The 12,145-nt window shown below is 43.5% G+C and overlaps 1 protein-coding gene across 5 annotated transcripts in view; it reads right to left on the bottom strand.

Annotated features, from left to right (window-relative positions):
* Positions 1 to 3,420: 3,420 nt before the first annotated feature.
* ttll11 (tubulin tyrosine ligase-like family, member 11) overlaps positions 3,421 to 12,145 on the bottom strand; it is a 31,890-nt gene continuing 23,165 nt past the window's right edge. For 2 of the 5 annotated variants that reach the window (XM_020053390.3, XM_020053388.3), the window contains exons 8-11: positions 8,919 to 8,975; positions 7,982 to 8,215; positions 7,761 to 7,867; positions 3,421 to 6,114 (exon numbers count right to left, since the gene is read on the bottom strand). In XM_020053390.3, the coding sequence (XP_019908949.2) occupies positions 5,744 to 6,114; positions 7,761 to 7,867; positions 7,982 to 8,215; positions 8,919 to 8,975 (769 nt within the window). In that variant the 3' untranslated portion in view covers positions 3,421 to 5,743. Of the gene's footprint in view, positions 6,115 to 6,431; positions 6,588 to 7,760; positions 7,868 to 7,981; positions 8,216 to 8,918; positions 8,976 to 12,145 lie in introns of all 5 variants that reach the window. The other 3 variants (XR_002197821.3, XR_002197820.3, XM_020053389.3) reach the window with 3 other exon arrangements.

The following is a 12,145-nucleotide window of genomic DNA, read 5'->3' as shown; positions in this document are numbered from 1 at the left end:
CAAATTTCATGAGTGACAGCGTAGTCAGTCCCAATAGCATGATTGCAGATATACACAAGTCAGTATACAATATTCAATCCATTGAGTAGATGGCGCAAAGGTTGAACGATTTGCGAAGATCGCAAGAGAGAGAGGGGGATTAGGAAGAAAGCGATTGTGAGAGAGGGAGGGAGAGTGAGCCAGCCCGGTGAGGTGAGGTCACAGGCTATGGTGTCTGTGTATCAGAGATAAGTCATCCAGTGGTTTGCTTCTCCATGGGATAGGGACTGCCAACACACGCCGTGATAAATGTGACGCTCCACTGAACACTAGGACACTAGGACACTGCTCCCAGGTGGGGGACTAGGACGGAGCACACAAACACACCTCCAGACTTCATTGGCACAGACAGACATTCATGACTGAACTTAACCTAGACTTAAACATCTAACACTAACCTGTGCCCCTAAAACTAAATGTAACGCAAATTCTAACGTTGACACAAATTGTATATTAGAATTTTACCAAATTGACTTTCCTTCCGTGGACCAACAAAATAACCTAATATAAATTCACTACAGTGCAAAAGTCTTAGGCCACTGAGAAAATGTTGCAAAGCTATTTATTTCGATGCCTTCTTTTGACAGGAAAGTGTGAAAATATTTTTTGTTAAAAGAGCAGTGGACCAGATTCAAACTCATGCTGCAGTTCTTTTGACTAATTATTGTATTGATGTTTATTTGAACTTATTCTAATGTTATATAGGGTTTGCATAAGCAAATAAACACTTTGTGCCAGAAGCGTTGCTAGGATCACAATAAATTCGGGGCTTAGCCTCTCTGGCATTCACCAGAGACCACCTGAATTGGCAGGTCCGCCATTGGCGCACCGTTCTCTTCACAGATGAGAGCACGTTCACACTGAGCACATTTGACAGACGTGAGTCTGGCGACGCCATGGTGAACGTCATCCAGCATGACCGGTTTGGCAGTGGGTCAGTGATGGTCTGGGGAGGCATATCCTTGGAGAGTCGCACAGACCTCCACATGCTAACCGCTGTTAGGTACCGGGATGAAATCCTCAGACACATCGTCAGACCTTACACTGGGTTCCTCCTAGTGCAGGACAATGCCCGGCCGCATGTGAACAGAGTGTGTAGGCAGTTCCTGGATGACGAAGGCATTGATGCCATTGACTGGCCCTCATGTTCCCCAGACCTGAATCCAATTGAGAACCTCTGGGACATACTGTATCAGTGCAACCGCCGTCAAGTAGCGCCACAGACTGTCCAAGAGCTCACTCAAGCCCTGAAACAGGTCTTGGTGGAGATCCCCCAGGACACCGTCCACCGTCTCATCATGAGCATGCCCAGACATTGTTGGGAGTGCATACAGGCAGGTGGGGGCCATGGACAATACTGAGTCACATTATGAGTCGCCATGATGAAATTCACACAAGTTGGGATAGCCAGTGATTTCAATTGTTTACTTTGATTTTCAGTGTAAGCCCTCAATCAGTTGATTTTGGTTTCCATTGACAATTGTTATGTGATTTTGTCCTCAACTAATTACACAATGTACAATAAATATATTTAGTTCATCGAGACCTGATGTGTGACTTAAGTGTTCCTTAAATTTTTTGGAGCAGCGTATAAATACACACGTCCTTATTTTTGTCCATTCAAATAACATCAAATTGATCAGAAATACAGTTTAGACATTGTTAATGTTGAACAGTAGTGTTAATATTTGAACAGTAGTGTATATACATACATATATATATATATAGAACGTTATATGTTTTACTATCCTTGTGAGGACTTGTGGTCCTAATTCGGGGGTTAAAACTTAACACACACAGTACCTGAACAAACAAAAAATATGTTCCCAATCCTCAATAACCTTTATGCCTAAACTTAACTAGGTGTTAATGCCTTAACTTAACTAGGTATTAATGCCTAACCCTAACCCGTATTGCCTAAACCTTAAACTCAAATTTTAACACTGGCCCAAATTGTAAGTTTGACTTGGAACCCCAACCCTAAGCCGAACAATTCACTTTGTTGTTGTAGGGACCAGAAGATGGTCACTTGACCATCCTTGTGAGGACCTCTGGCACTAATTTGATCTGTTAAACCAAAAACTACACACACACACAAATACATATAAACAGAAGACCACTAGATAACTACAAAAACCCTGGACAGGCACAGGTGAATACTGTATGTTTATCCATTGCCCATTAAAAACCTATTTGGAGTCAGGAGATTGTGTAAACAACCTGTCAGTTTTCATTAGAAGACATCCAGGGGAAAGAAATTCAAATTGGTTTGAACAAAGTCCTTTATTTTGTATTTCAGGCTATGAACAGACATCCATCCCAGTGGAGTTTAGGGATGATTATCTATATTCCCAGAAGCTGTGGTAGAAAACACTATTAGATCATGAACAAAAACATCTATAGTCTAACTAACAGTCTTCAGTGTGAACAAGCAGCGGTCCATATCGTATTGTAGGAGCCAATATCAGAGTTAAAGGGTTCCATTCAATCTATATTGCACAAGTTCAGCATTAGAGCGTGACTGAAATGTAAAAGCAACGCTAGCAGAGAGAGTCTTCATAGTAAATACTGCACAGGTTGGCTCAAAAACAACCTTTACATTTCTAACACGCAATCTTAAACACTTCTGGAATGCAATACAGACTCAGTAGAGCCCTCGTGTTTCATTCTCCTGTGGCTGGCACCACTGAACAGCAACTGTCTTTATGTAACACGGACTGATGGGAATAAATTAGGTGGAAATCAAACAAACAATTACAATGAAATACAACTGAAACATTCCTAAGAATATGGATGACAAGATTGGTAAACAAGCAGTGTTAAATAACAGCATTCTCCTAATACAGCCCTACATCTGTTTCAAAGATTTGTTTCTTTATTGTACATTCATTTGGGTATAGAGCAGGAGTTTCCAAAGTGCCAGGTGATCTGCGAAAACATTGGAAAAGGACAAATCTGCCCTTTAGGCTATTTTTCACCAAATACATTGTTAATTTAAATAAATGAATTGGATAATAAGATCATTATTTCTGTCTCTCCTTTATTATGAGAATACAACATCTAAAGTAGCCTTCAGCTTGTATACATACAAAGGGTTCCAGTATACTCAGAATTCAGTTTTTGGTTGCTTGCACTTTATAAAAACATGATACAATAACTTACTATCTGAAAGGTTTGAGGGTGTGGTTTCTACTACTTGAAACTACTGGGATATAGCTTTATTAAACAACCTGCTTCAGCAACCTAGAACAGCTTTCAAATCACCATTCACACATCCAATTTATTTCAGACGATCTCTACGTTATTCTGATGTATTTAAGAATGTAAACATCATGCATAGTGTATTGGGAAGGCCTTTAAAATGCATATAAATGCAAAGTAATAATGCACACTTTTTGACACTTTCTTTGCAAACTATTTTGGGCAATTTTTTTTTTCTATATTAGGATAACCTAACATAGCAGAGGCGTGTCCCCCAGTCACTGTCTTGGAGAATGTTCTCTACTGTCCAACCAATCCAGTAAATGTGCAGGAGTAAAAATGGAACATGGACATTTTAACACCCAAATATCGCATCACATTTGTCTGGACAGAAGTGCCTGTCAAATGACTTAAATGTTAATGTTATGGGGCATGCCACAGGGGAGATATTAGGCCAACAAAAATATATAAGATTGAAAATATTTCAATAGTTTAAGTCCTTGAAAAGTTCCTGGATTTGATTTGCCAATGTTTGTGTGAACAATGAAGACTATTATTTAGTATTATAAGGGCCTAAACATCTACATGAAGCTTACCAGGGTGAACATATATATTCTTTAAACATTAGAAGGGTATCCTCAACTTATTTAGTGTTCTTTAAATTGAAAGATGGTAAAGATGGTGGATACCCTTTTGAGTAACCTTTTCTCTTTCCCACTGTTTGTCTAAGGCTTCTATGTTTTTGTAGCTGCTGTTATGAAAGGAGAGACAATTCTTAGTCCTAAAACAAATCCAAGCCAAGCCCCTACAACCTAAACCCTAGGTACGTAAAGATCTGAAAGAAAGAATTAGCTATTAGCACATTTGTTTTATTAGTTAACTGTTACTGTCCCAAAATATTTTGCATGGTGTAATACATAATTTCAGCTGTATTAGGTTTTTAAATTTTTTCAGGGTTTTAGTCAAAATTGCTTTTTTTTATTAAGTTAAAACAAGGATTTAATATGAATATGAATTAGCCCCAACCCTACAGGAAGCTGAATTTCGATTGTATTTTAATTTAATGAAGTATAATGCAAATCAATTCAGCTGAGAAATGAAACATGAACATTTCGTTCATTTGAGACAAATATTTTATCAAAAGGATACACAATTTATTTATGCAAAGAATACACATCCTATTACTTTTTAATTAAAAATCTAAATGATGTCAAACAGTACTTTTCTTTGACATGACATTTCTCTCTTTCATACCTCAGTGTTTGATCTAATGCATTCTGATATATATTTTCTGACTTTAAAAAACATTAAGGGACTTTATGTGTTCTAGGGGAATTCATTTTAAAAATGAAATGTTTCTGGTTGATGTGTAGTACAAATAATGTAGGAGAATTTATTTAATTGAAATTATGCATCCTGTGTGGTGTGGCCAGACCAAAAACAATAATTAAATAGGCAAAAAAAGCAATTCAAATCTCCAGGAATGACTACAACTCTGGCTGACATCCAAAATGCTTTGGGACTGTATATACAGCAAAGTAGTTTTTTTGGTAATTATTTTCCTTTACTGTTACTTTGCCTTCTGATAATCTAGGTGGATTTTCTCTGTCCATAGTCTTCTATCCAATCTCAGACCTCCTACAGAGAATCGGTAGGGGTCGGGATTGATGTGATTGGTCAACACTGCCAGGGGAGATGGCCTTTTCCCTTAGGTACAATGATGAGATATGTCATCTTCAACAGCCCAATGGCAGAACCACTGGCCATTATATGGCCGTTAAAATACATGAACACACAAACACACTCACACACAAACACACTCACGTACACAAACACACAAACACACACACTCATATACACAAACACACACACACACTCACATCTTTGCAAATTATATATGTTGTAAAGCTATCGTGCAAATACTCAGATACATTAAAGCAACATACAGTATGGGATTGTAAAACTGCAGTGTGTATACATTTCCCTGAAGAGAGAGCTTGAGCGTGTGATCATTACATTAGTGCGCGTGGTGTGTCTTTTTGTGTGTGTGTGTGTGTCTGTGTCAGGGTGTCAGTGTGTGTGTGTCTGTGTCTCAAGGCAGGCCATTCTGGTGCACAGAGTTGTAAAGCCCTGACTGAGATGTGTCTCTGGATTCTTATCTCCAGAGTAGTGTGTCTTTCTTTACCCTGCAGCAACTGGACAATCACATACACACACGCATAAACACATGCACCCACCCAACCACCCACCCACACCTCATTCCTCCATCTTTCACACCTTCACTCTCTCCATGTCCATCCCCTGTTCTCCCATGTCCTCAACCTCTCCTGGCCTCATCCCACGCATCCTCTGCACACAGAGAAGTAATCAGACCAGGAGCAAGCATGACAGAGGTTAGAGATCAGCTCCGTGCAATATGCCACTTTGCCCTCTACAGATCTTCAATTCAGAGGGAGCTAGTCAGTCTTTCTGTGTGTGTGTTGCTTTTCAGTCCTGAGTCTGGTCAGTTGTCCACACTGGCCTTGTGTGTCTGAGGGGGCCGTAGTCTCTGATGTAGCCTGTAGTCCTGCGACGAGGCCCTGCGTTGGACGGCTGGGGAGTAGAGCTGGGGGGCTAACAGTGCCTGGCTGGTGGTGGAGGCATAGTGGGGATGTGGAGTCCTGCCTGGCTGGGTTCTGCTACAGCTGACGGAGCGCCTGGCGGAGGAGGTGCTGTCCTCCGCCAGAGGTCCCCCAGGACCCCCTCCTACCTGGTTCTCCAGCTGCGCCTCACACACCTCCAGAAGGGAAACCACCTGCTCCCTCAGGGAGAGGGACTTGAACCTGCGCTGGGCCAGGTAGAAGAAGGCCTCCACAAACGCCTGGAGCCCCATACCTGACAGGAGGACACATGGAGGACATAGTGGTGGAGAGGCAAACCGGATGGAGAGGGCGGAGGTGGAAAAGAGAGGGAGATGGAGAGCAAAACAGAGAGAGGGCAGAGAGACAGAGAGGTTTGATCCCAATAGACTTGTATACACTTTGATGATAGAGATCGGTGATTCACTCTCCCAGAAATCTGTGCGTTGCCATGCACTGACTCCCCCTGATCTATAAACGACTCACTCTCTAATTCTGATGAACAAATAACAGTAAATAACACTAACACTGCCAACTGAAATGTCTAGCCAAGGATACTAGCCTGCATCATACCAGAAGTTTGAAGAAGGTTCTACCAGTCTTTACCAAAGGGATTTCTCATAATGATGTACTTTAAGAGGAGAGAGGGGACAGGCAGGCAGCCAGAGCTACTTCAGCTGTCCCCCATATGTGCTTCCTCTGGATGGGAATCCATTAACACACCAGAATCTGAAAGTAAATAAGATCCAATGCACTGGTAAAACCCCACTAAAACCAGGAAGAGGTTTAACATCTACATTAGACTTCATTGGATCTAAATAAAAAATGTCCTCATCAAGTTGAGATCAAACTAATAAATTAAGCTATAAACCTTGAAAGGACAGAGCAGTTAAAATGTATTTTCATTCCTAACATCCTGCAGTTGGTAAAATTCAGAGACTCATCTTCCAGACACATCATCCAGAGACATCTTCCAGACACATCATCCAGACACATCTTCCAGACACATCATCGAGAGACACCATCCAGAGACATCATCCAGACACATCATCCAGACACATCATCCAGACACATCATCCAGACACAACATCCAGACACAACATCCAGACACAACATCCAGACACAACATCCAGACACAACATCCAGACACAACATCCAGACACAACATCCAGAGAAATTATTGAGACACAGAACGTCGCTTTTCAAAACAGTTCTCCCAGTGTAGCCTCTGTCACCTAATCCCTTTGCATCAAACTATTGGTTCTCAATAAAACGCCAGGGGGGTGTAGAAGGAGAAAACATCATTACAGGGAGGGAGGCGTATATTCTTTCCTGCGGTGCTAAATTGCTTTTAATGTTCAGCTAAAGCCCTGAATCAGTGTTCCTTGTCTCCCAAAACTCTAATCTGTATTATTAATAAATACGAGCCTTACCCCCCAGCCAGCCCCCAGACCTACCCTCCCTCCCTCCCTCCCTGACCAATTTCTCCACCCGTCATTTTGGGACCCCACCAAATATTCAGCTCACGACTCCTCATGTTGTGCACCGCTTAACCACATTCCCTCCCTCCCAGACCAAACTTAATGGGGGAGACCTCTGGACTGGATCAGCCATACCTCTGCACACCTCCCTCCCTCCCCCCTCCACATTTGCCAGTGAATAATTCAACGGGGACACTCAGCCAAATGTTGTCACTCTGCTGTGAGCTCGTTTCAATAAGGCTCAGTTGGTAGAGCACGACGTTCACAGCGCCAGGGGCTGTGGTTTCCATACGCACGAAAATGTACGCGCTCGCTAGCGTGAGTCACACCGGCTGAGAGTGTCCGCAGAATGACCCGAGTGTGAGAGGGCATTCGGTGATTTCGGCCGGTTTCACCAGGCTGTGCCGTGCCCTGGTGTTACCTGATTCTCTGGATTCAGGCAGCATGCCGGACCAGCGCCGGGTGATGTCGATGTACAGGATGTCCACAGACGCCATGGACAAGTTACTGTTGCTCAGCTTACAGTTCCTACAGTCAATCAATCCATCATTACATAATCAATTTCATGTATTCACCAAGAGCATAGCTGACTGGGTGTGTGTGTGTGTGCGCGCACAGCAGGAAACATTGTCAAAGTAGTACCTGATGAAGGTTCTGAATCCTGTCGGCCCCAGCCGCATGTTACCCTTGACCCCTAGGAAGCGCAGGAACAGGGCAGTGATCCGCTCCACTGTCCGAAGGTAGCTGAACTGCTTCGTGTACTTAGGGAACACCTGCTTCAGACACAGGGAGGGCAGAACACCCCCCTCCCCAGGCCCCTGCTCTGGGGATCCCACTTCCACCGACATCTCCTCCTGCTGCTGCTCAGGGTTAGACCTGGGGGGGGGGGCACAAGGGTTATTGGGGAAAAGTGTGAGGCGGATAGGACAGTGTTCATGAAAAGCTGTTGCTGTCTACGCCATAGATTCACCTATCCTGTGGTGGTTATATCTGTGTGTTTGTGGTTATATACACTCACCTAAAGGATTATTAGGAACACCTGTTACATTTCTCATTAATGCAATTATCTAATCAACCAATCACATGGCAGTTGCTTCAATGCATTTAGGGGTGTGGTCCAGGTCAAGACAATCTCCTGAACTCCAAACTGAATGTCAGATTGGGAAAGAAAGGTGATTTAAGCAATTTTGAGTGTGGTATGGCTGTTGGTGCCAGATGGGCCGGTCTGAGTTTTTCACAATCTGCTCAGTTACTGGGATTTTCACGCACAACCATTTCTAGGGTTTACAAAGAATGGTGTGAAAAGGGAAAAACATCCAGTATGCAGCAGTCATGTGGGAGAAAATGCCCTGTTGATGCTAGAGGTCAGAGGAGAATGGGCCGACTGATTCAAGCTGATAAAAGAGCAACTTTGACTGAAATAACCACTTGTTACAACCAAGGTATGCAACAAAGCATTTGTGAGGCCACAACACGCACAACCTTGAGGCGGATGGGCTACAACAGCAGAAGACCCCACCGGGTACCACTCATCCCCACTACAAATAGGAAAAAGAGGCTACAATATGCACGAGCTCACCAAAATTGGACAGTTGAAGACTGGAAGACTGTTGCCTGGTCTGATGAGTCTCGATTTCTGTTGAGACATTCAGATGGTAGAGTCAGAATTTGGCATAAACAGAATGAGAACATGGATCCATCATGCCTTGTTACCACTGTGCAGGCTGGTGGTGGTGGTGTAATGGTGTGGGGGATGTTTTCTTGGCACACTTTAGGCCCCTTAGTGCCAATTGGGCATCGTTTAAATGCCACAGCCTACCTGAGCATTGTTTCTGACCATGTCCATCCCTTTATGACCACCATGTACCCATCCTCTGATGGCTACTTCCAGCAGGATAATGCACCATGTCACAAAGCTCAAATCATTTCAAATTGGTTTCTTGAACATGACAAAGAGTTCACTGTACTGAAATGGCCCCCACAGTCACCAGATCTAAACCCAATAGAGCATCTCTGGGATGTGGTGGAACGGGAGCTTCGTACATATAGAACATATAGAAAATCAAGATCTTGGACTCATGCTAATAAAGAAACTTTCCCCCTGCCATCTGATTTTATGATTTTGTTCATGGATCAAAAGTGGACAGAATCTAACAGGGGTGTCACTTTGTCTGTGAACACAAGGCCTGTTTGGGAGGTATAGGGACAGGAAGGGGCGTTACTTTGCCTGTCATCACGGGGCTGTTTGGGAGGTAAAGGGACAGGAAGGGGCGTAACTTTGCCTGTCATCACAGGGCTGTTTGGGAGGTAAAGGGACAGGAAGGGGCGTTACTTTGCCTGTCATCACAGGGCTGTTTGGGAGGTATAGGGACAGGAAGGGGCGTAACTTTGCCTGTCATCACGGGGCTGTTTGGGAGGTAAAGGGACAGGAAGGGGCGTAACTTTGCCTGTCATCACGGGGCTGTTTGAAAGGTGACAGGCTCTCTTTCCACTCACGCTTCTCTCTATCCTCTGTCCTCTCTTTCCTTGCTCCCTCTCTCTCCTCTTTCTTTCTGTTCACTCTCTCCACCATCCATCCTCTGTCCTCTCCTTCCCTTCCCTAGGCTGCAGTCAAACATCTGGGCCCATCTTCAGAGTTTTCAGGGAGGAGAGAGACAGGTGTTTGAAGTGTTATGTTTACTTCGAATTTCTGGGGGTTTATTTTACTTCTGTTAATTACAATTTGTGACAGTTTTGTTTTTGTTGTCCACTTCCTTTGGCAACGTAAACAAATGTTTCCCAGTCTAATAAAGCCCTCTGAACTGAACTGAGAGAAGAACAAACAAAGGGTCAGGAAAATACATTCCAGAAAGAAACAAAAGCAGTTATTTGTGAATGATGTTAATGTGATACAGGTCACGTCCCCAGCTAGTCCTGGAGGCATGGAACACAGAGAAGGACCAGGGGATTAGAGAGGAGAAGCAGGAGGGACCAAGGAGGAGCAGAAGAGGACAGAGGAGACAGAGAGGGGAGAGTTCATCTCACCATCCTGTTAGAGGTGCTTTCATTGACCGATAAAGGAAAAGAGAGAGAAGAAGGAGAGAGAGGGGGAGAAGAGAGGGGGAGAAGAGCAGAGGGGGAGAAGAGCAGAGAGGGAGCATAAGAGGGATGTCAGAGGTGTCAATCATTTAAACACAGTGGGGACTCTTCATAGCCTGTGGTTTCAATCAGTGTAAAAATCGGCAAAATGTGTTTTGCAAAACAAAAATAATGCAAATAAATGTAAATATATATATACAACCCCGTTTCTAAAAAAGTTGGGACCCTGCATAAATAGAAATAAAAACAGAGCAATTTAGACCCCATACTCAATAGAAAATAGTACAAAGACAACACATCAAATCTGGAAACTGAGATATTTTATTGTTTCTTGAAAAATATATGCCCACTTTGAATTTGATGCCAGCAAAAAAACTAAACCTGGTGGAATATCACACAGATAATTAGGTCAATTGGCAACAGGTCAGTAACATGATGGGTTATTAAAAGATCATTCCAGAGAGAGAGGGCCTGTCAGAAGTGAGGATGGGGAGGGGTTGGCCACACCATGAAAGACTGCACGGCAACAATTGAAGAATAACATTTCTCAACGTAAAATTGCAAAGAGTTTGGGGATCTCATCCTCTACTGTACAGAAAATCATTAAAAGATTCAGAGAATCCAGAGTAATCTCTGTACACAAGGGACAAGGACAAAAACCAATATTGGATGGCCATGATCTTCGGGCTCTCAGGCGGCACTGCATTAAAAACAGACACGAATCTGTAGTGGAAATCACTGCATGGGCACAGGAACACTTTAGAAAACCATTGTCTGTGAACACAGTACGCCACTGCACAAATGCAAGTTAAAACTCTACCATGCAAAGAAGAAACCATATATAGAAAGATCCAGAACCGCTGCTGCCTTCTCTGGGCCTGAGCGAAGTGGAAAACTGTCCTGTGGTCGGATGAATCGAAATATTTAATTATTTTTGGATATCATGGACTCTGCAACCTACAGGCTAAACAGGAGAGGGCCCACCCGGCTTCTTATCAGCTTGCAGTTCAAAAGCCAGCATCTGTGATGGTATGGGGGTGCATTAGTGCACATGGCATGGGTGACTTGCACATCTGTGAAGGCACCATTAATGCTGAACAATATATACAAGTTTTGGAACAACATATGCTGCCATCCAGACAACATCTTATTTCAGCAAGGCAATGCTTAACCACATTCTGCATGTTTTATAACACCATGGCTCTGTAGTAAAAGAGTCTGGGTGCTAAACCTGTCCCCCATTAAAAACATTTGGCATATTATGAAACAAAAGATATGACAAATGAGATGGCGTATGGGGCTGTGTAGCCACAGACCAGTCAGGGTGCCCATGCTGACCCCTGTCCACTGCCAAAAGCGCCTACAATGAGATTGCGAGCATCAGAACTGGACCACGGAGTAATGGAAGAATGTGGCCTGGTCGGATGAATCACGTTTTCTTTTACATCACGTGGATGGCCGGGTGCATGTGGGTCGCTTACCTGGAGAACACATGGCACCAGGATGCACTATGGGAAGGAGGCTAGCCGGCGAAGACAGTGTGATGCTTTGGGCAATGTTCTGCTGGGACCCTTGGGTCCTGCCATTCATGTGGATGTTTCTTGGACACGTACCAACTACCTGAGCATTGTTGCAGACCATGTGCACCCTTTCATGGCAACGGTATTCCCTGATGGCATTGGCTTCTTTCAGCAGGAAAAGGCGCCCTGCCAGAAAGCAAAAATGGTT

The sequence above is a fragment of the Esox lucius genome, chromosome 14 (genome assembly GCF_011004845.1).
Source record: "Esox lucius isolate fEsoLuc1 chromosome 14, fEsoLuc1.pri, whole genome shotgun sequence".
NCBI lineage: Eukaryota > Metazoa > Chordata > Actinopteri > Esociformes > Esocidae > Esox > Esox lucius.
Note: the sequence above shows the minus strand (reverse complement) of the source record. Positions and strands in the feature narration are given on the sequence as shown.